Here is a 25,889-nt window from a genome sequence, read left to right as displayed (position 1 = left end):
AACCCAAAGGTGCAGTTGAAGTAACCAAGCGTTAAGTCAAACTATTTGTATTCAATAAGCAAATTACCAAACTATTGACCAGGGCAAATAAGAGAAGGTGCAAATATAAAATGCACATCAGTGTATTTTTTTATGATTAGGGGAATGGGTCCAGGTCCCTTTGGATTGGGAAAAATCGCAGCATTTTAACTAAAATTGGGAAATTTGTGTTATTATTGTTTTGCTAACAAATGCTTCAAAATTGAGAATAAAAGCGCTTTCAATATAGTATTTACTAAAGTTCATCTTATAAAAGCTGGATGGGAACTAAAGGTTGACATGTAAAGGAAAAAAAACACTTTCAATTGGGAATGTTAAGGTCCCTTTTTGGAAAAATATATACTTTTGGCCATTGGGAATGGGGCTGAATACGGGCCCCGCATTTGAACCAACAAAAAACACACTGAACATACAATATGAAGTACAGATAACGTTATTAGCCCATGCACAAGTGTTCAAGTGTAGAGTTACCTTTCTTCTCATCTTCAGAGTTGCCAGACTTGTCTTTGTCCTCTCTGCAAACATACGAGAGAAATGGATAACAAGTGGGCAAACCAGAGTCAACATAGCTGCAACACAGGGCTTATGCGAAAATGGGTCTTATTTCATTCGTCAAATTAGCACATTGCTACAAAATTCAAAATGTGCAGCTTCACGAGAACGCCGCTTTGATTTTTTTTTTTTTTTACCTTACACCTTGAAGGATGACCTTGACCTTGAACTCCCACCACTCAAAATGTGCAGCTTCATGAGATACACATGCATGCCAAATATCAAGTTTCTATCTTCAATAATTCAAAAGTTATGGCCAACGTTAAAGTTTTTTTCTGGACGGACGGACAGACTGACATAAACACATACTGACATACTGACGAACAGTTCAACGGCTATATGCCACCCTTCAGGGGGCATAAAAATTGTATTTGGCTACAACTTTTTCTTCATAAAACCCGCCAAAACCAGCAATAGTGAGTTGGATTTTTATGTTCTACGCTTAATTTGGCTAAAGACAATTTTAAGCCTGGTGGAGCCCAGCTGAACAAAGCTTGTACAAATAACATGACTGGTACAAAAGAGTCTGCAACATCGCTCTTAAATATGACTGGTAAATATAACAAGCTTTCCACTTATGTGATCGACAATTATAAACGAACATACATTTTAGGCTGCAATATATTTCACAAGTTTTAGAAATTGGAAGTCTGTGGGTCAAAACTGCAATGGGTGAAACAAGAGATATTACATAATGTACTTAAAGAATGAGCAATCATGTTTTCAATAGACTGATGCTACTGCAAACTGCAAAAGTTCACTTACCCTGATTCCTTTGACTCCTTAGCATTGTCATTACTGTCTCCCTCCTTCTTTACTTCCTTCTTCTCTCCTTCTTTCCCTTCCCCTGCAGACACAGACGCATCAGTCACAACATACTGTACAATGCAAGTTGAAGAACGCATCAGTCACAACATACAGAACAATGCAAGTTGAAGAACGCATCAGTCACAACATACAGTACAATGCAAGTTGAGGAACGCATCAGTCAGAACATACAGTGCAATGCAAGTTGAACTAGAAATGGCGCGGCAGAGGCCGACGCGTATCCCCACGCCGAATGTTTGACCTAGGTGTGCCCCAGGGTTGGTAATGGGGCCATGCATAGCTGAGATTGACCGTATTGTCATAAGAGAAGTTCATCATCAATTAGAAGTGAATTGGTGCAGAAATGAAGAAGTTATAGTAAAAGGCAATTTTGGGTGGGTGTGACATATGTGGGCAGGGCGCCCCAGGGTTGGTAATTGTGCCATGCATAGTTGAGATTGACCGTATTGTCATAAGAGAAGTTCAGTATCAATTTGAAGTGAATCGGTGTAGAAATGAAGAAATTATAGTAAAAGGCAATTTTGGGCGAGTGTGGTCTATGTGGGCGGGGCCCCAGGGTTGGTAATGGGGCCATGCATAGTTGAGATTGACCGTATTGTCATAAGAGAGGTTCAGTATCAATTTGAAGTGAATCGGTGTAGAAATGAAGAAATTATAGTAAAAGGCAATTTTGGGTGGGTGTGGTCTATGTGGGCGGGGCGCCCCAGGGTTGGTAATGGGGCCATGCATAGTTGAGATTGACTGTATTGTCATAAGAGAAGTTCAATATCAATTTGGAGTGAATCGGTGTAGAAATGAAGACATTATAGTAAAGGCAATTTTTGGTGGGTGTGGTCTATGTGGGCGGGGCCCCAGGGTTGGTTATGGGGCCATGCATAGTTGAGATTGACCCTAATGTCATAAGAGAAGTTCAGTATCAATTTGAAGTGAATCCGTGTAGAAATGAAAAAATTATAGTAAATGGAAATTTTTGGTGGGTGTGGCCTATGTGGGCGGGGCGCCCCAGGGTTGGGAATGGGGCCATGCATGGTTGAGATTGACCGTATTGTCATAAGAGAGGTCCAGTATCAATTTGAAGTGAATCGGTGTAGAAATAAAGAAGTAAATGTAAAATAACCTAAAAAAATGAGTGATAATTTCTGACGCGGCCCCACCCCAACCGCTATAACTTTTGACCCAGGAGTCAGATCAAAATTCCAAATAGTGCAGGGTCGCACATATGCTCATAGCTACCATGTGTGTAAGTTTCAAGGTTCTAGTGCTTTTAGTGTAGGAGGAGATAGTGGCCAGGACGGACGGACAGACAGACGGACGGACGGCGGAGATAACCACAATATCCCCACCTTTTTTTCAAAAAGCGTGGGGATAAAAACGCATCAGTCACAACATACAGTACAATGCAAGTTGAAGAACGCATCAGTCACAACAGACAGTACAATGCAAGTTGAAGAACGCATCAGTAACAACATACAGTACAATGCAAGTTGAAGAACGCATCAGTCACAACAGACAGTACAATGCAAGTTGAAGAACGCATCAGTCACAACATACAGTACAATGCAAGTTGAAGAACGCATCAGTCACAACAGACAGTACAATGCAAGTTGAAGAACGCATCAGTCACAACATACAGTAAAATGCAAGTTGAAAAACGCATCAGTCACAACATACAGTACAATGCAAGTTGAAGAACGCATCAGTCAAAACATACAGTACAATGCAAGTTGAAGAACGCATCAGTCACAACATACAGTACAATGCAAGTTGAAGAACTCATCAGTCACAACATACAGTACAATGCAAGTTGAAGAACGCATCAGTCAAAACATACAGTACAAGAGTTCCGCGGTCGGAGATGACCGCATTGAAGCCGGATTTTTGATTTAAATGACAGGAAAGTACCTTTCGTGTTTTTGTCAATGCAATACTTAAATTACTGAAATATTGTTCAAAGGTCAAAATGAAATGTAAGTACTTTTCAAGGCATGAGCAAACCTTGTGTTATGTTTTGAATGCATGCATATACATGAACAACAATAACATTTAAGGTCACAAATATGAACTTGAATTGACAATTAGGAAAGTTTGATCTCAATTTTTTTATTTTTTAACATTTTTACATTCAAGGTCACGGTGACCTTGACCTTAAAATGACCAGTGGTCATCTACTAGTTCTGGCCAACCTTCATATCAAGTTTGAAGACTCTAGGTCTAAGCATACCAAAGTATTAACAACTTTAACATATTTACATCCAAGGTCACAGTGACCTCGACCTTCAAATGAATGACCTTGAAATGACCAGTGGTCATCTAAGTGTGCTTGCAAACCTTTACGTCAAGTTTGAGATTCTAGGTCCAAGCATACCAAAGTTATAACAATTTTAACATTTTAACATTGAAGGTCACAGTGACCTTGACCTTCAAATGAATGACATTGAAATGAGCAGTGGTGATCTTCTAGTACTGGCCAACCTTTATGTCAAGTTTGAAGACTCTAGGTACAAGCATACCAAAGTTATAACATGGAATAAGAACTTTAACATTTTTACCTACCAAAGTTATAAGAACTTTAACATTTTTACATTCAAGGTCACAGTGACCTTGACCTTAGAATGAATGACCTTGAAATGACCAGTGGTCATCTAAGTGTGCTTGCAAACCTTCATGTCAAGTTTGAAGACTCTATGTCCAAGCATACCAAAGTTATAACAATTTTAACATTTTAACATTTAAGGTCACAGTGACCTTGACCTTCAAATGAATGACATTGAAATGACCAGTGGTCATCTTCTAGTACTGGCCAATCTTTATTTCAAGTTTGAAGACTCTAGGTACAAGCATACCAAAGTTATAACATGAAATAAGAACTTTAACATTTTTACATTCAAGGTCACAGTGACCTTGACCTTCAAATGAATGACCTTGAAATGTCCAGTGGTTACTTACTAGTTCTGGCCAACCTTCATGTCAAGTTTCAAGACTCTAGGTCCAAGCATACCAAAGTTATAACAACTTTAACATTTTTACATTCAAGGTCACAGTGACCTTGACCTTCAAATGAATGACCTTGAAATGTCCAGTGGTTACTTACTAGTTCTGGCCAACCTTCATGTCAAGTTTCAAGACTCTAGGTCCAAGCATACCAAAGTTATAACAACTTTAACATTTTTATATTGAAGGTCACAGTGACCTTCACCTTCAAATGAATGACCTTGAAATGACCAGTGGTCATCTGTTAATCCTGGCCAACCTTCATGTCAAGTTTGAAGACTCTAGGTCCAAGCATACCAAAGTTATACCATGAAATAAGAACTTTAACATTTTTACATTCAAGGTCACAGTGACCTTGACCTTCAAATGAATGACCTTGAAATGACCAGTGGTTACTAACTAGTTATGGCCAACCTTCATGTCAAGTTTCAAGACTCTAGGTCCAAGCATACCAAAGTTATAACAACTTTAACATTTTTTATATTGAAGGTCACAGTGACCTTGACCTTCAAATGAATGACCTTGAAATGACCAGTGGTCATCTGTTAATCCTGGCCAACCTTCATGTCAAGTTTGAAGACTCTAGGTCCAAGCATACCAAAGTTATACCATGAAATAAGAACTTTAACATTTTCGAGCACGCCGCCCGCCCGCCCGCCCCCCCCCGCCCGCCCGCCCGCCCGACAACATCAATCTATAAGCCGAGATTTTTTCGAAAAAAATCCGGCTAAAAATGCAAGTTGAAGAACGCAGCATTTTTCCTCTATATGAAGTTGGTACCGTAAAACGGCACCGTTCCCAATGAGACCATTTTTCCCAATTTCAAAAAAAATCCCAATTTCAAAAATAAAAATTCCCAATTCACGAAAAAATCCATGTCATAGAAAACAAATCGCCAAAGATTTGCACACGCACATGTTAATCCCTTTTGTCAAAACATCGCAGTCTACACAATAAGGTCATTAAACCGGCTAAGCGTGTTTTCACAACACCCAACACTTAATCCAGTTTTGTCCAAATTTTTGTTTACTCAGTACAGCGTACAATAACTGCTTCAATAATGAACCATCGAAAAGACCGTTAAGATAAAGATACAGCATGTTTAATGGAAATTAATTTTTTAATATATTTAAAATGAATAACAAAATTTTAAACCGAAATTAAAAGATTTAATTTTTGCGCGCTTTTGTCAAGACAAAGGAAATATGCATGTGTAATGTTTATGTGAAGTTAGATTTTGATAACGTCGCATTAACATGAAGATTGAAAAGTGTGCTTTGTATTACAAATTTAATAACGGTCATTTGAGAATGCAACCAAACATTTACCGTTTTAGTTAATTAAATAATTATTTGTAAAAACGTTTACGTGTCAAAATACGAAATAAATGTTTGACAATATTAAGCATGAAATGTACAATTTCCACGAGAAATGCACCAGGTTGCCATCAGCAGTCTTCTAAGTAACTGCCATGATTTTTTCGTGGAGGAGTACACCGTAATGACTGATAAGTGTGGTAGGTGAGGAAAAACGCTGGAACGCATCAGTCACAACATACAGTACAATGCAAGTTGAACAACTATTTGGGGTCTGAGTTTACTACAGTGTTGATTGATTTATAAGACAAGCCTTTGAAAAACCTGCATAGGCTTATATTTTAATTCAATAAGAAATATGAATTATTAAATACGCTTAAATACAAAACATTAATACATTGTAGATACAGTATTATTACTAATTCAGAAGACATATCCCATGTTAGTGTAATTCCCCTGTTGAAAATATACACAAAATTATCCCCCTCCTCCCAAAAAATGCTGCATGTGTTCATTTAAGACGCAAACTGAGCCCAGAGCAGAGCATGGAAGATCATCTATACAGAAGCAATCATTTCCATGGTTTCACACCATTGCACTGGGGTATTTGACAATGACTTAAATACCGAGTATTGGGAACAAAAACAATACCTTTTGCCTGCTCAGCTTTTCGCTCCTCATCAGTTTTGGGTCGTTTGGGTTTAGGTTTGTGTGACATCCGGTCCCGTCTACCGCCCGACTCGTTTGGTCCTGACATTTCATCCTCAGAGTCCGAGAACTCCTCATCACAGTGTATCCTCTTGTCACTGGCGCGGACTGAAAACAAGAAGACCATCAGGAGGTATAACCAGCTTGAGCGGTAAGGTGTTTGATAACCTTATTGATTAACTAGAAATCATTGATTAGATCATATGAAGCATGGTGAAAGAAATGAAGATGAAACCAAGATAAGTACAGACTACTGACTCTTAAGCAGCAAAGAACAAATGAAATTTACAAATACCCCAAATACCAACAATAGTAAAAGTAAGTCGTGTTCTGAGAAAACTGGGCATTATGCATGTGCGTAAAGTATTGACCCAGATTATCCTGTGCAATCCGCACAGGCTAATCAGGGACGACACTTTTCGCTTTTATGACATTTTTCATTTAAATGAAGTCTATTCTTAGGCCAAAAAAAAAGAAGGTCCATTTGGGGTCTCCTTGAAAAAAACAACAGGGTCGGTAGGTAGAGCTTTTTTTTTTGTTTTTTTTGTCTTTCGGGTACTACAATGGAAGACTACTAAAGCTTATTATAACATGCTTTGTTTGCTTGATATTACATCTTATATGAACGAAAATGCCCGAATATTTTTTTTTTCCGACCCCAATACAAAGTTGAGGGTCGGCGCCATTTCGGGAGACACGGTCGGGAGACCCGAAACAAACCTTTTTTTGGACCTAGCAAAAATCCAATTTAGACGTAAAGTGTTGTCCCTGATTAGCCTAAGCAGACTGCACAGGCTTATCAGGGACAACACTTTACGCACATGCATTATGCCCAGTTTTCTTATAACGCGACTCAAGTCTGAGCCCCATTCTGGGAACACTGGGCTAATTACATATGCATAAAATGTCATCCAAGATTAGACTGTGCAGTCTGCGCAGGCTTATCATGAGCCAAACATTCTGCCAGAAAAGGATTCTCATTTAGAAGAGACTTGCTAAAAACCCAACATTCCATAATGGCGGAAATTGTCGTCCCAGATTTGTCTCTTTGGACTCATTATTCACTACAATTCCCATTAATTCCCATTCCAACTCAACTCACTGGAGACTCTACTGTCTGGATTATCCTTGTCCTCGTTATCACTCTCATCATTCAGGGCATCCTCTGGGATGGCTGCAGAGATAAATTCCAACATTATATGTCTGCATCATGCGAAAATGGGTCTTATGCCAAATGCAGCCAGCATAGCTCCAGATATATTGCGCAATCACGCTGTCTGGTCTGGAGCTGCCCTGTCTGCTGATGAGACCATGATCAAACCTTTTGGACTTTATATCTCTTAACTAGACTATGCAAATATGCAGGCTAATTTGTAGCTACGCTGGGTACATTTTGCATACAGGTAATATATTTACTAAAAAATGTCTAAAAAGTCAGGTAAGGAAGGTTATAATTTATGTGTGTTTTTTATACTCACATATAAGTGAAATCAATCTTGAATGTGAATCTTGATGTGGTTTCATCAATTATTGTCCATTTAATAGCCAAAAGTTATGAAGTTGTGACTTTTAATGTTTCAAAGAACTCCACTGATTTCTCAGGGTATTGTCAAAATAATTGTGAATATAATTACTTTACAAGGTAATAAAGTTTTGGAAAACATTTGACTTAGTTTGTACTCTACTGAAACATTATCTAGCCAAACACTGTGAGCAAGTAGCAAAAAGTGCTTATTAAAAACAAAGCTCATTGTTGGTAACAATAATGACAACTGACAACCAATGACTATACCTGCCCACCATAAGTACTTATACCAATAACAAATCAGACTTCACCTATCCAAACTATCTACCTTGCATCTGTACTCCAGGGGCGTGGGGTAGCATACGGAGATTCTCAAATAGACGGGTCCTGTAACAGGCACAACAAAACATCACACTACTGAGCTGTATGATAACACAACCTGTACCTAAGATATTGACTGATAGATGCTGATATTTAGCTAGACAAAGAACAAAATTATTGTTGTTAAAATACATCATAATTGGCAGATGATATATATATTTTTGCTGCATTTTTTGGTTTATCACACTTTTTTCAGTTGGTCTAATTTCCTTGTGGTTTAAATTCAAAAGCCCTCATGAAATACTTGAATTCCTTGTTATCTTGTTGAAACTCACCTGACCTATTTCAGTAATATGTAACCCACTTAAAGCATGCATGACATACATGAAGGTCATGTGACTCAATTGAGTCTCACATGACCTACTCAAACCCCCCATGACCTACTTGATTTTCTCCAGGTACTCTGTGGTGTTCTGGTTGGCCATGTTGGAGGGGCTGATATTCAGTTTGAAGTCGGGTCCATAGTACTCAAAGTAGTCGTTGTATGGCAACTCTGAAATATACCATCAACATTAACACATTGCTGGCTTTTACTAGAAACAAATAGAGGATATTTGTTAATGTCAGTGAAAGATCGTTGTTTATTTCACAAGTGATCATAGAAAATATATTTTCGCCACGAGTGAAAATATTATTTTTCTATGATCACGAGTGAAATAACAAACTATCTTACACTGACATGAACACATTTTCTGTTTATTTTATGCCCCTTTTTCAATAAAATAATTAACAGCTGTTTCCCTTTCACTGAAAAGTTATCATTTCTCCCGTGGCATGCCTCAATACATTTCAAAACACAAAATGACGTCATTAGTGTGACTCTTTTACTATGTAAATCAACGGTAAACAAGCATAAAATAAAGAGAAAATTTGTTGGATTCGGTGGGATGTTGATTTTAATTCACTCGTGATCATAGAAAATATACATAAAATTATTTATGATAATCTAAAAATAGAAAAAGGAGTTCCGAAAATTTGTTATTTTCATCACTGAAAATAACAATTTGTTTATTTTCACTCCTGTTATTTTACTGCAGAAATGACATATTTTATCATTAGGTATAAAAGAAAGCATACTATTATTAATAGTGAAGATCAATGTTGATCACATTCTAATATATTATTTGTATTTTGTCATATTATTATATTATATGAATGGGCATTACATAGATCTAAACAACCTATATAATTTAACAAGATGCTTCTGTCTTCTTTCTGACAGTCAAGACATTCATAGGAATATATTAATTTCCTCCTACCATTGGCCACCTCTACACCAAGAGCTATGGAGGTCTCATTGGTCCAGCAACGCGCCACGTTCCTGATGGTGTAGCCGCCACCCCCTAGGATCATCAGAGGCAGATTCCACTTCTTCATGAACTCAACAGCCTTCCCGTGACCTGAAGACGAGAACCAGCCACATACATGGTAATATAAAATACCAAGCAATGCCAGCCTGGTCAGAACCAGCCACATACATGGTAATAGGAAATACCAAGCAATGTCACAGTCTGGTCAGAACCAGCCACATACATGGTAATAGGAAATACCAAGCAATGCCACAGTCTGGTCAGAACCAGCCACATACATGGTAATAGGAAATACCAAGCAATGCCACAGTCTGGTCAGAACCAGCCACATACATGGTAATAGGAAATACCAAGCAATGCCACAGTCTGGTCAGAACCAGCCACATACCGGTACATGGTAATAGGAAATACCAAGCAATGCAATAGTTTGGTCAGAACCAGCCATATACATGGTAATAGGAAATACCAAGCAATGCCACAGTCTGGTCAGAACCAGCCACATACATGGTAATAGAAAATACCAAGCAATGCCAGCCTGGTCAGAACCAGCCACATACATGGTAATAGGAAATACCAAGCAATGCCAGTCTGGTCAGACCCAGCCACATACATGGTAATAGGAAATACCAAGCAATGCCACAGTCTGGTCAGAACCAGCCACATACATGGTAATAGGAAATACCAAGCAATGCCAGTCTGGTCAGAACCAGCCACATACATGGTAATAGGAAATACCAAGCAATGCCACAGTCTGGTCAGAACCAGCCACATACATGGTAATAGGAAATACCAAGCAATGCCACAGTCTGGTCAGAACCAGCCATATACATGGTAATAGGAAATACCAAGCAATGCCACAGTCTGGTCAGAACCAGCCACATACATGGTAATAGGAAATACCAAGCAATGCCAGTCTGGTCAGACCCAGCCACATACATGGTAATAGGAAATACCAAGCAATGCCACAGTCTGGTCAGAACCAGCCACATACATGGTAATAGAAAATACCAAGCAATGCCACAGTCTGGTCAGAACCAGCCACATACATGGTAATAGAAAATACCAAGCAATGCCACAGTCTGGTCAGAACCAGCCACATACATGGTAATAGGAAATACCAAGCAATGCCACAGTCTGGTCAGAACCAGCCACATACATGGTAATAGGAAATACCAAGCAATGCAATAGTTTGGTCAGAACCAGCCACACATGTTGTAAGATGAAACAGCCAGCAATACCAGTCTGTTCAAATAAAATATAGTAGCCTTGGTCAGGGAAAATCCATTTAGATTTTCTTGCTAAATGACGACATAAATTTTCAATTTCAAAATAAGTCTCTGCTGACCATTTATGATCCTTGAAACATTGAAACTTTGATTTCAATTAGTTTTTTTTATTTTAATTACAATTAAATATTCAGAAAAGGTAAATCTTAAGAATGGCTCGAGCCATTTAGCACTCGGCTTGATTGCCGCCTTATTCTTTTGGACAAAAATCTCCATGAGAAAATATCAATTGCTAACAATGTCATGTAATGAGGAAAGATCTGAAGAAAAGGCTGAATGACATGAAGAAGTAGATTTCTACTTATCCTCATTTGATTACACAGTCTTATCTAAAGATCATTCCACCCAGCCGCTCAAACATCTAAGTTGTCAAGCAATCTTGGCACTCAAATGGAGGAATACTTCAAAAAGACAGCAAGATAACACAACTGAGCTTAGTAAGAGTGGTGTGTAACCTTTGAGTGTGAGGTTGAAGCAGCCAAGCCTGTCCCCAGACAGAGAGTCCGCCCCACACTGTAGCACTATCACACTGGGCTGGTACATCTCCATCACCTTGTTGATCACCTGTAACATAGACATCAATGTGAGGTACAAGTTTTATGGAGATATGAAGATGGATATAACAGATTGCCTTCTAGAGATTTTAAAACGTTTTACAATAAACATATAAGTAAAACTATCTCAACTAGACTGTCATATTTTTGAATGGACAAAAACTGTCTTCTAGTTTGATTAACAAATGTTGTAGGTTCATCAGATAATAAAAACAGGCCCTGTGGTTGCATAATGGAATTAAAATGCAGAAATTATTTTACCCCCCCCCCCCCAAAAAAAAAACCTATTCATATAAGACATAAGTGCAGTTTTGTTTCTGATGACCAATGACCAGCATTTCTGCACATACAGGATATGTGTCCATCAATTGTAGATGAAAATAAAGCAATTGTTGTCCAGTATTTAAAGCTATTAGGTACAAAGAAAAGAATCACACTTAATTAAATAACACATACCGGTTTGAAGATAGTCTCATAAGCGTCGTCATCAATGCCATCTCGCAGGGGGAAGTTTACTGCATAGTACTTTCCCTTGCCAGCTCCAATGTCCTAAGTAGGAGAATATCAGACATTAACAGTAAACAGAAAGTTTTATCACCATTTTTAGGATATTACCCATACTCGTGACATTGGGAATTACACTTCAATTTAATGTAAATTGGAAACAATAATTTTGTTCAGTTAAGAACTTCTGATCAATTATAAATAAAACTTATACAGATTTATTAAATGGATATAATAACTTCAAAACTATTTATTTCTACACTTAAACAGCTCTATTTCCAAACATGTGAAAATCAAACAATTCATTAGAAAAATTGGGACTGAGATTAGGAAAAAAAGGTACTATTCAACAGGTTTTGTATAAATAGTAATTATCAATGTGTGTAACTATTTCAGACTTGAAAAGGAGGAAATCAGCTTAAAAGAATTAAAATAACACCGCTGTAACCTGATCTCAGTGAAAATTGATATATGTGCATTTATAATCTTGAAAAATACAGAAAAATAAAGAAGACAATAAATATTTAGGTAATTAGTAATACTAACTCTGAGATCGCCAGTTCCTGGGAAGTACTCTCCATACTTATGGAATGACACGGTCATCACTCGGTCAGTCGTGTAGAACGCCTCCTCAACACCGTCGCCATGGTGAATGTCGATATCAATGTACAACACACGCTGGTGGTATCTACAACATGTTTGGATAGAGTAATGCATGGACTGACACATTGATATTATTTTTATCACCAAATCCAACAAGAAAAGGAAATTTTCACATTCAAGGCAAACAACTAAATATTATCCATGTTATTGGAAAAGTGGGCTTAATGCATATGCCTAAAGTATCATCCCAGATTAGCCTATGCAGTCTGCACAAATTAATCAGGGATCATTTTGGCCTACACTGCTTTTTGTATAGGAAAAGAACATTTCTTTAAAAGCGGAATGTTTCTTCCCTGATTAGCAAGTGCAAATTGCCCTGTTTCTTCCCTGATTAGCAAGTGCAAATTGCCCTGTTTCTTCCCTGATTAGCAAGTGCAAATTGCCCTGTTTCTTCCCTGATTAGCAAGTGCAAATTGCCCTGTTTCTTCCCTGATTAGCAAGTGCAAATTGCCCTGTTTCTTCCCTGATTAGCAAGTGCAAATTGCCCTGTTTCTTCCCTGATTAGCAAGTGCAAATTGCCCTATTTCTTCCCTGATTAGCAAGTGCAAATTGCCCAGGCTTATCTGGGATGGCACTTTAAGCACAAGCATTAAGCCCTATTTTGCCAGAGGGCAGCTTATATGGGTCCATATTAGCAATTGCACAATCACAATATGACTACAATAAAAATGGATTTAGACACGATTTTTCTCAGATTACTGCATATTTTATCCATATTTCTTATTTCCTTAATACAATTATAACATACCTGACTTTAAATCATTTGCTACAGCAATATTATAATTAAGTAACATTTTTTGGGTCTTTTATGAATTTAAAGAATTGGTTAATGAAGCTGTTTCAGTTATAAACCAAATTGAAACTTTAGCTGCATCAGCAAGACAGAATCCTTATATCCGTTATTAACCCTTTCAGTGCGGGAACCGTGGCGTCTCACTAGGATCCAAACTGTTTGCTATTCTGATAATATTCTTTGAAAAAAAAATCGAAGAAAATGCTAATTTTAGAAATTAAGCAGACAACATTTTAGCAGACGACAAATTTCCCAGCATGCAAAGGGTTAATGGCAATAAAATCAATATCCCATCTATGTGTAGAACCAAACTTGTGTCAGCAGAAAATAAACAGGAACAGCAGATTGTACCAATCAGATGTTTTCGTGCACTGTAACATTTATAGACAATAGACATATAAGATTATTTTTTTTAAAGGTGGCAATTAAATTTTCAAATTGTTCAATGTAATTGTTTTTGCTGCTTAATTACCAGGAACAGAAGTACTGAAACTAGCTGTGTGTGTGTGATGCAATATTTAAAGAAACATTTTTAACTAGCCTGTTAATAGGCCCTTGTTATTAAAACTAAAGACAGTTTAAACAAAATGGTTTTGAAAACAAAATATTTTCTCTTACTTGAGCAGTTCTAGGATGGCGAGGACGATGTCGTTGACGTAGCAGAACCCCGAGGCCTCTGACTTCTTGGCATGATGAAGACCGCCCGCCCAGTTCACAGCAATGTCTGCAGCCTGCTTGTTCAACTTCACTGCTCCAGCTGTGCAGTACAAACATATGAACATGTGCAGTACAAACATATGAACATGTGCATTACAAACATATGAACATGTGCAGTACAAACATAGGAACATGTGCAGTACAAACATAGGAACATGTGCAGTACAAACATATGAACATGTGCAGTACAAACATAGGAACATGTGCAGTACAAACATATGAACATGTGCAGTACAAACATATGAACATGTGCAGTACAAACATAGGAACATGTGCAGTACAAACATAGGAACATGTGCAGTACAAACATAGAAACATGTGCAGTACAAACATAGAAACATGTGCAGTACAAACATATGAACATTTGCAGTACAAACATAGGAACATGTGCAGTACAAACATAGGAACATGTGCAGTACAAACATAGGAACATGTGCAGTACAAACATAGGAACATGTGCAGTACAAACATAGAAACATGTGCAGTACAAACATATGAACATGTGCAGTACAAACATAGGAACATGTGCAGTACAAACATATGAACATGTGCAGTACAAACATATGAACATGTGCAGTACAAACATAGGAACATGTGCAGTACAAACATATGAACATGTGCAGTACAAACATAGGAACATGTGCAGTACAAACATAGGAACATGTGCAGTACAAACATATGAACATGTGCAGTACAAACATATGAACATGTGCAGTACAAACATAGAAACATGTGCAGTACAAACATATGAACATGTGCAGTACAAACATAGGAACATGTGCAGTACAAACATAGAAACATGTGCAGTACAAACATATGAACATGTGCAGTACAAACATAGGAACATGTGCAGTACAAACATATGAACATGTGCAGTACAAACATATGAACATGTGCAGTACAAACATAGGAACATGTGCAGTACAAACATAGGAACATGTGCAGTACAAACATAGGAACATGTGCAGTACAAACATAGGAACATGTGCAGTACAAACATATGAACATGTGCAGTACAAACATATGAACATGTGCAGTACAAACATAGGAACATGTGCAGTACAAACATATGAACATGTGCAGTACAAACATAGGAACATGTGCAGTACAAACATATGAACATGTGCAGTACAAACATATGAACATGTGCAGTACAAACATAGGAACATGTGCAGTACAAACATAGGAACATGTGCAGTACAAACATAGGAACATGTGCAGTACAAACATAGGAACATGTGCAGTACAAACATAGGAACATGTGCAGTACAAACATAGGAACATGTGCAGTACAAACATAGGAACATGTGCAATATGAGCCATTGGGTACAAATAAACACATTTGGCTCAAAAAATTACCATTTTGCAACAACTTTTCAGAGCTCCAGATAAGGTTTTGTGAAATTCTTAAATTACTACCAGATTTTCAAAAAGAATTCTTAACTCTGAAATTTTATTCTTTACGTTACTACTAAGTTTTGGAAAACAATTCTTATTTTTTCTGAATGACCTAAAAATAAATAATAATGATTATTTTCATGCAAAAAAAATCAAAATAAACATACTAGCAACTTTATTTATACGAGTTCAACAGTGTCTTTTCAGTATTATACAATTTTATTTTTCCAATACCTTCATATGCCCAAACTGTGTTTAGATTGCATGCCTTAGATGAATTTTTACATATTTCACATTTAAAACGGGTCTCCCCTTCAATCTTTTCAACGATTAGCCACGGGACTTGTCCCTTCCACTCGCTCAATGTTTTCTTGTGTGTTTAAGTTTGGACCCGTCGTGTCGCGTTTTTGTTTAGCTTTTCCGACTGTGTCGGCAACTGAACATACAACATCGTATAAGATATTTTCTATAATGTCTTTCTAAACATTTAACTTCGGCTCACTTTGCGTACAATATGTTAAAAGCGTGTTTTGGACGCTTTGCAGTTTTTTAGGACGCTTTCTGGGCGCCGCCATTGTTTTTTGACAGATAGACTGTATACGCCGCTTTTATTGGAAAAAATGCGCTTTGTTAAACAAACCCGATAACCATTCTATATAAGCACCGCAAAGATCTTTAATACGCGAAAAGAACTCAATAAAAATCGATACGAACCGATGTAAAAATAATATTCGTAACTTGATTTTGTAATTCTTAATGGTACGACAGGATTTTAAAATAAATACGTAACGGACTTGAAAATAATTCGTAATTACGAAAATACGACCCTTATCTGGAGCTCTGACTTTTTGTTGTACAAAACCCCATAAAACAGTTAAAATGTGAAGAATTTATGTGTTCTGCGGTGAATTTGGCTAATGAAAATTTTGTGCCAGCAAGAGCCCTGTACAAATGAAAATGTGCAGCACAAACATATGAACATGTGCAATACAAAAAGATAAACATGATCTCAACAAACATATGAACATGACTTAAGCAGTACAAACATACATGTATGAACATGATCTGTACATACATATGTGTCTTGTTCTGAGAAATCTGGGCTTAATTCATGTGCGTAAAGTGTCGTCCCAGATTAGCTTGTGCCGTCCGCACAGGCTAATCAGGGACGACACTTTCCGCTTTAATGGTATTTTTAGTTTCAAGGAAGTCCCTCCTTACCCAAAATCCAAGTTTAGGCGGAAAGTGTCGTCCCTGATTAGCCTGTGCGGACTGCACAGGCTAATCTGGGACGACACTTTACGCACATGAATTAAGCCCAGTTTTCTCAGAACAAGACACATATAATAAACCTCCCATATTCCCAGCTCAAGGCTCATTTAAGAACTGAATAATCAAACTCTATTACAAATAGTTGTATTATATTTGCCTGCAAATTGAAGCCATGAAAGTATCATGTAATAGTTTTATTGATTGCTATATATCAATACTGATTAGAGCAGATAGTTAAAGAAACCCCGTACGTACCTACAGATCCCCCAGTGGACAGCTGACAGAACTCATACATGCCATCAAACACTGGACAGTCCTCACCCACATTGACTGCAAACAAACAAACATACTTATGATATAGAGAGGATATACGGGCCTTGCTCTGTGAAAAGGGGGTTTTACCCTTTCAGTGCGGGAACCGAATTTTGAAGGCCTTTGCAAACAGTTTGGATCCAGATAAGACACCACAAAACGTGGCGTCTCATCAGGATCCAAAACTGTTTGCTATTCTGATAGTATTCTTTGAAAAAAATCGAAGAAAATGCTAATTTTAGAAATTTAGCAGACAACATTTTAGCAGACGACAAATTTCCCAGCATGCAAATGCATTAAGCCCTGTATTCGCAGAGCAAGGCTCACATGATTTTTGCTATACATTACTAAATGTAAGGTACGTTCACAATGACAACAGTAATAATACTGATGACAGTTCTAGCATAATACGAAATACTGAAAATGACCCTTAAATTAATTATAGAATCAAAGAATTACATCTCTGCATCTGTTTGTTGTAGTCAGACATGTTGTCAGGCCGGATGCTGCGAAGGAACTTGATGTAGTCATCACTGTGGAACTTGGTCATCTCATCCTGAGTGGCCTTGTGGGGACGCTGTAAAACAAGGGGAATTACTGTAAAATCATGTTTATTCAGCAGAATGAAATTTATTTTCCTTTTGCTTAAAGAGTTTTATGTAAATAGGGTATAAGGGGGAATACACAGTGATCATGATAATTTTTTAATGCAGTAAGTTTTATATTCCAAAATATTTTGCACAAATAGTTTTCACTTCCAGATTATAGCTTCAATTTGTATACTTATATTAACATAAAAAGTAATACATATATTTTTTTTCTCAAAATTGTATTATATAATATTTGAAGTAATTTAAATATAAACATTTCAAGTGTTTTCAATTTGGAAATCATCCTTAAGTCAATTTAACAAAATATTTAAGAAAGAAAATACATTTGGCAATGGTCTATTTTAACTATTTACTTTCCTTTTTATTTAAAATCATATTCTTTAACAGGGACAAATATGCTAATTGAATGTTTAAAACATTCTTTGCTCTACCTGTTTTGATTCCTTTTTAACTTAAGCCAATTTATTACAACAGGAAATTAACACTTTACAGTTCCCTGTCTATATGAAAATATGTTTTGGTGCCTTGGTATGTTAGGGATGTAAAACACAAGGAAAATAATGTTCTTGACTACTGACAAACATTTAAAACAACACATTTAGATACAGATTATCCAGAAAGTACCAATCATACATTGTTCATGCCACCAATGTTTTTTTTCAAAGAGACATTCGTCTTAAATTGATTTCAGACAGACAATACATACAAAAAAAAACCTTCATGTACTAATTCTACATTTTTGGCGCTTCCACAAGATATACATTAAAAATTTAAGGCCAAATTGTAACAAAATGGCAATTTTCAAAAACTTTATATCGCTTAAAGTAAAAAAAATCTTTTTTTAGAAAATCAATATGAAATATAACTTCAAAATCTTCAGTATAAATTTTCTGTAAAAACAACTGTTCAGATACCGAATTTGAACTATACAACTCACATATATCTCCATTTTCCTGTAGAGCCCATAGTTGAGGATGAGGTTGTGAGTCATCCTGATACGGTGAGGCTTCATCGGGTGACCCTGGCCATAGTAGTAGTTGCCTATGTCACCTGAAGGCATGAACACAATTGGTGAGAATTATTTGAGCCTCACTCCGTAAAGGGGTAAAGGGTTGTGCACTTTCTGCTTTTATTGCATTTTTCAATTTAGGGAAGACTGTACATCACAAAAATCCATTTTATGCGGAAAGTATCATCCCTGATTAGTCTGTGTGGACTGCAAAGTCAACTGCTTATAGTCACAAAACCATTGATTGGATGAAAGGCAAAGATTTATACCAGCAGCGCTTCCGTTAGTGGACGTCTGGCGTAAATTACGCCCAAAAACGTACGTCCATTATACAAATGGTGGAAGTCCCTTGGACGTCCTATAATCCGCACGTACGCTATTCTCTAATACACAACACGTACACATGTCAACAGTAAATCGGGTTATTCAGACTGAGAGCTACTGTTATCAATGAATTTCTCAGCAAGTGGCCAATATTGATTTTTCCAGCTGTCAATCAAATTCTTCTTGGTAAGGGTATCAGCCAATCAGCGCTCAGGCAGCCAAATACACGCCGACCCCACGTGAAGCTGTATACAATAATATTAGCAACCTCTGCACTACGAAGTTGTTATTCAGCAATCAAATATTCAAGTCCACGCTTTTCCCGAGGAAGAATGACGTGATGTAGTACATGAAGTCTAATTTTTGCATGATTTTCATCTGTACACGCAATACAAGAGCAATGTTTATTTGTTGGTAGAATTTCCTTAACTTTCCGCAGTAAACTCTGTTTTCCCACAGCGTAGTTCAAATACTCCAGGTTACCTATTACTTCCATCATGAATTGGATTCATGAACCACCACAACCAACAGAAACCCATTCTAGATTGTGAAACAGTAACCATTAAAGTCTTCTCATCTAACTTGTATAATTGGTACCAGAGTGTCTTGAGAAGACCAGGTTAAATGCATGTGCGTAAATTATTGTCACAGATTAGCCTGAGCGGTCAATGTCCTTGCATAAAAGAACCATCAAGGTAAGTGGATATGCTGTTTGTGTCGCTTCACAAGCTTGCCCACAAGCAACTTTCAACACAAGACACCATGAACTGGTTCAACCCGAAGGGCTGGAAGGACTCTCAGTAATCCTTGGGTCTTGTAAGCAATGAAGATAATTTAGCGAAGTATACAGCTTATGTAAATTAATGGCTTTCTATTTGGCTTGACTGTGTACCTCAGTGACTGAGGAGTTAGCCTTAACGTCGATGCAGTATCTCTGGACTAGCTGCATGTCGAAGGCGATGGGCTCGATGTGGTAACGGTGATTGTCCCACTCACACTTGATCAGGCCGGCGGATGAGAGAAATTACTGGGCTTTCGTCAACTTTTGTATTTGAAAAAAAAAGACGTTGAAAAATCCTCATTTCCTGGGCTCAGATTTTTGAAATTTTCACATTTTTGGGGTCCATACAATAACCGAAAAGCACCGAAAAGCACCGAAAAGCACTCAATTTCTCTCTATATATATGCAATATATCGTTTTTAGTGTATGTTAACGAGTTTAATTAGTAATAAATGGTTATTTGATTGTATGTTTATACTACATTGTGCCCAAAATGGTAAATATCGGCAATTACCGACCGAAAAGCACTTCATGTGGAAACCGAAAAGCACTCAATTTCTCGCTATATATATGAATATTTGCGTTTCTAATGTGTGTAAACGGATTAAATTAGTTATAAATGGTTATATTTCATGCATATTTATACTACCTTGGGTTTATTATGAGGTATTAAGCCCCAAAATTGGATAAATATCGGCAATATACCGACCGAAAAGCACTTCAAGTGAAGACCGAAAAGCACTCAATTTCTCGCTATATATATGAATATTTGCGTTTCTATTGTGTGTAAACGGTTTAAATTAGTTATAAATGGTTATATTTCATGCATATTTATACTACCTTGTGTTTATTATGAGGTATTAATGCCCGAAATTGGATAAATATCGGCAATATACCGACCGAAAAGCACTTCATGTGAAGATCGAAAAGCACTCAATTTCTCGCTATATATATGAATATTTGCGTTTCTATTGGGTGTAAACGGATTGAATTAGTTATAAATGGTTATATTTCATGCATATTTATACTACCTTGGGTTTATAACGAGGTATAAATGCCCGAAATTTTATAAATATCGGCAATATACCGACCGAAAAGCACTTCATGTGAAGACCGAAAAGCACTCAATTTCTCGCTATATATATATAATATTTGCGTTCCTATTGTGTGTAAACGGTTTAAATTAGTTATAAATGGTTATATTGCATGCATATTTATACTACCTTGTGTTTATTATGAGGTATTAATGCCCAAAATTGGTTAAATATCGGCAATATACCGACCGAAAAGCACTCCCGCGACAGCAGATAATCACCGAAAAGCACTCAAGTTCTCTATATATACATGCAAGTTAACTATAAGGGCCGATTTTAATGGATTGAAAAGATGTACATATTTATTTAGTCAATAATGACTTCATTAAATAAAAAGTTTAAATATAAAGCTAATTACTATTTTTGGTGGCCACCGAAAAGCACTCCCGCGACAGCACAGAATCACCGAAAAGCACTCAATTTCTCTATATATAAACGAAACTAAGCTATAAGTGCCGTTTATAATGGATTGAAAAGATGTACATATTTATTTAGTCAATAATGACTTCGTTAAATATTGATTTAAGTTTAAAGATAAAGCACAAGCACTCAATTTCTCTCTATATTTAATATAATCAATGATGACTTCGTTAAATATTGATTTAAGTTTGAAAATAAAGCACTATATATATATGAGGCGCGTTCTGAGAAAAGTGGGCTTAATGCATGTGCTTAAAGTGTCGTCACTGATTAGCCTGTGCAGTCCGCACTGCTAATCAGGGACGACACTTTTCGCCCAAACGTGATTTTCGGTGAGGAGTGACTTCCTTGAAACTAAAAATACCATAAAAGCGGAAAGTGTCGTCCCTGATTAGCCTGTGCGGACTGCGTAGGCTAATCTGGGATGACATTTTACGAACATGCATTAAGCTCCTTTTTCTCCCCAGAACACGACTCATATATACATGAGGTAGTTTGCCAACATAATGAATGTTGCCCAGCTTTTGCCACGTGGAGGCCACCTCTTGTAAGAGCCAAATTTTGAAAAAAAAGGCCGAAATATTCCCGAAAATTTATGCAAGAAATAAAACAACAACGGAAATAGTCCCATTTGTATAAACAAGAAATTAAATATTTGCAGCTGTTTGTAATGAAATAAAACTGCACAGCTTAAGATAAGCTTTTTCTGTCAATGATTATGTTACCCTCAAGTTCAAATCAGATTATGATTATAGAAAGTAATGATATGTAAAAAAAAATCCAGGACATACACCGGCATATGGGACGCAATGTGTATATAAATATATGGTACAAACTAACTAATAAGTGGTACATAATATAAAAAACATAGAATAAAAATGGATAAACTATACATACAACTAGGTTACATATACATATGCAAAAAAGGTAGTAAAGTTCGAATAAAAGATAGATTAAACAAAATAAACAAAGATACAACTATGTTACATAGACATATGCAAAGAAGGTACAAAAGTTATAAAATTCAAGATCATGATTATAATAACAAATGTGAACAATGATAAAAAACCAGGTATGATTATCATTAAGATTTGTAAAGAAATCTATACGACGGGGCATTTAAATCGTGTTTCATTTATTTTCAGATATAAATATCAACGGAATGCACAGGTAAACTATCAGTGAGTTTTAATTACAACACAACTGATCGAAGGTGTTAATACTGTTATCTTATCAGCGGGGTGTTAATTAAATAGCATCCGATTGAAGGTGCGATAGTCTTAATACACGCAGCGCGCAATCTGATTACCCGCTGCGCACACGCGTCAATATGATAGAAATGGGGTTTAATTTCCCACTAAACAATGTTACAGTTTTGTCTGCCTCAGAAGCCGTTGCTTGGTCATTTGTCAGTTCATCATTCTGATTTGCATCACTGCTCTCAGATAATGAGTTTTCAAAAGACCTTTCAACAGTTTCCGAGTGGTCATAATCGGAGTCGTCACCATCAATTACCACAAAAGTTGCATTAGCAGGAATTGAACATGTTTCTACCTTTGTAACTTTAATATCATCACTGAGTGGCGAAACATCATTTACTAAAATTTTGTTTGCAGGAATCAATGGCATTCAAACATTTTGAAATAGATCTAAACAGACAGTTGCCGTCACCGATTTTTTTGATAGGTGTGTAATGCCCTATCATTGCAGGATGAAATTTGTGCAGAATATTGATCGCCATCTTGTCCGCGTCTGAAGACGGGAACGTAACATCAGTCTGCTGTAATCCCACATTATACGCATCTAATAGTTTCCTTTCGGACTTAGCAGCATTTATCAATGCATTTTTCTTTTTTGACTGTAATGCGGCCCGAAGTCTGTAAAAAGAGGGTGTCCCGAAGAGTTGACTAAATTTCTACAGCTAACATTTAATCAAGCGCGTAAACTTCTCAAAAAACGATATTTCCCTATTTCCGTTCACATTTTAAAAATGTATGTATTAATGGCTTACTAACGCTCGATTGGTCATTGTCGGCTCGGGTACTACCTACATGTACCCGGTCGATATTAGACTGTACCCCAATTGTATTTCCCGCCCAAAATCCGATGTCGTAAAACGCGCTAACGATTATCTTAAACAAACTTCTGTTAAGAAAAACTGCATCAACATGAGTATGAGTTACTTAAGAGTACCCGGGGTACATGTAAGTTTTACCCGAGCCGACAATGACCAATCGAGCGTTACTTACAGTAAAATACCCAACAGCGGTATAATGTTATAGATTTATTTTTGCATTAACATTAATTCAAAACATTTTTAGTTCAAAATGTTATTCACGTTAAATAAATACATCAGTTCTTCTGTTCATTTGCATCAAATTAAAGGTTAAAGTCCGATTGTTTTTAAAAAAACTGCTATTTTATGAATACATCTAGCATGTACACTTAACAATAATGATGTTTTAAAATTTTGTGAAGTGCGCGGGCCATTGAACGTTGAGATAAGCAATGTTGCGAATTAAATTACACATAATTAAAAACTTATTTATTGTAGGATACCGATTACACGGAGCTTGATTACGCTGCGAACTAGAACTCTGCGGCAATGTATCTCCAATGAAAGATGTAACATTAATTCAAGCACGTATACTTACCAAAAAAAAGATATTTCTTTATTTCCGTTATCAGTTTAAAAATGATAGTATTAAGGTGTTACTAAACAGTAAAATACCCAACAGCGATCGGGATTAATGCACTTGGCCGCTAGACGAAAAATTTTATACAACTATTCTGGGCAAATTTCACTTTCAATAAATACATCAGTTGTTTTTATCAACCAAATTCCTGTTGTGTGCTACTGTTTCTTATCAGAATTATATATTTTACAATACACCATCAGACCCGAATGAATACACCATTTATTCCAAGCAGGTAAATAACAATTACTATAATAAAACAGTGGAAGTCTACACGGTGTATTAGCAACCTGCTGTGGTGATCTTATCTGACAGTTCAATACACAGGAACATGGCTACTGTACTGGAATTGGATTTACAGCCAAAATAACTGTTTTCATTTCAGTCTACACTGTGTATTAGCAACCTGCTGTGGTGATCTTATCATCTCAATACACAGGAACATGGCTACTGTATTGGAAATATCGGATATACAGCCAAAATAACTTTCATTTATTGCTGAAGTGGTGTGCACTAACAATTGATCCACCTCACCGTTGCACTTTTTTTATTACATTAATTAATTTACTGAGTCGGCGCTGCGCTAATAAAGTGTGATGGTGGAAATTAAGAAATAAGATATATTTTCGCATGAAAACTGAATACACATGATACATGGATAAAATATATATAAGACACATTTGAATCTTTCATTTCTCCAAAAATTAGCACGTAGTCACATATATATAAGATAGATTAAATACCAGAAAACAATATAAGTAAGACACATTTGCATCTTTCATATCTTAAAAAAAACAACACGTGAATTTAAAGAAATACATTTATTACTGGCACTAGCTATTCTAAAAGTCGGCCGTCAACATAAGTTCAAAGAAGGAACCACAATTAAATACGATCCATTTTCGAATGGTACTGATTGTATAGCAAGTAGTCACATATTAATTCTAGCTTGCATTAGTTAAAATAATTTTGTTAATTTTGTTAATTAAGGTCAAATTAATCTGTTCTTTAGAGATTAAAAGGGTTTAAAGACGGCGCTAATAAAGTGATTGTGCCCGTGCCTGAAATATACGTGACACGTTGACACGTTGTTTTTTCTGCACTCATTTGGGGAGCTATTGAATTTCAAGTGTACATGTTGATTTTTTTGTATCTTCAATTAAAATCGCTATTATTAATACAAAGCACATTAACTAAAAGTCATGCTGCAATTTCTATTCAAGAGTTTCACGTCAATTAGAAATACTTAAAACATATACATCAATTTACGTATAAGATGATAAACACCATGAAATGCTTTTCGGTTGGTACATTGCCGATATATTTATAACTTGCTACCTGTTTTTTATAAAAAAATATATATTATATTCGATTTTTAACATGAATGTCTCAGTCCTCTAAACCGAAAAGATCCGTAACATAAAATAGTGTCTTTGTGTCGTATGAACGAATCTGCACTAAAACTAAGATTAGATTCACATCGTACATCGAATAATTAATTGAGCACATGTAAATCAACAAAACTGAACATTAATTCACACGAGCCGCACTGTTCGGACATGAATTAAAGGCACCGATCATAACACAACTTCTCATCATTATCTGGAATATAATTAATTGAAGGTGCGAAAATCTATTTCCAAACTGCTTTGTGCTGATTAAAGAAGCGTACCGGCCGTTCGTTCACAAGTTGTTAATGATGACTTCAGACATTAAAATTAAGTTTCAATATGAACAGACTTTGACTAAATAAATATGTACATCTTTTCAATCCTTTAAAATCGGCCCTTATAGTTAACTTGCAT

General features: G+C 36.5%; 1 protein-coding gene across 15 annotated transcripts in view; it reads right to left on the bottom strand.

Annotated features, from left to right (window-relative positions):
- LOC127851813 (probable histone deacetylase 1-B) overlaps positions 1–25,889 on the bottom strand; it is a 98,897-nt gene that overhangs the window by 48,551 nt on the left and 24,457 nt on the right. For 3 of the 15 annotated variants that reach the window (XR_008035967.1, XM_052385704.1, XM_052385703.1), the window contains exons 13-15: positions 6,378–6,542; positions 1,357–1,438; positions 511–554 (exon numbers count right to left, since the gene is read on the bottom strand). The exons of 5 other annotated variants lie outside the window; for them this stretch is intronic. Coding sequence is in view for 6 of the 10 variants with exons in the window: in XM_052385704.1 (XP_052241664.1) it covers positions 511–554; positions 1,357–1,438; positions 6,378–6,542 (291 nt within the window). In the remaining 4 variants the exon portion in view is untranslated. The remainder of the gene's footprint in view (positions 1–510; positions 555–1,356; positions 1,439–6,377; positions 6,543–25,889) is intronic. 7 more of the 15 variants (XR_008035968.1, XM_052385707.1, XR_008035972.1 and 4 more) reach the window with 5 other exon arrangements.

This window comes from Dreissena polymorpha, chromosome 11, assembly GCF_020536995.1.
Source record: "Dreissena polymorpha isolate Duluth1 chromosome 11, UMN_Dpol_1.0, whole genome shotgun sequence".
Lineage (NCBI taxonomy): Eukaryota > Metazoa > Mollusca > Bivalvia > Myida > Dreissenidae > Dreissena > Dreissena polymorpha.
This window is presented reverse-complemented; position numbering and strand designations above follow the sequence as displayed.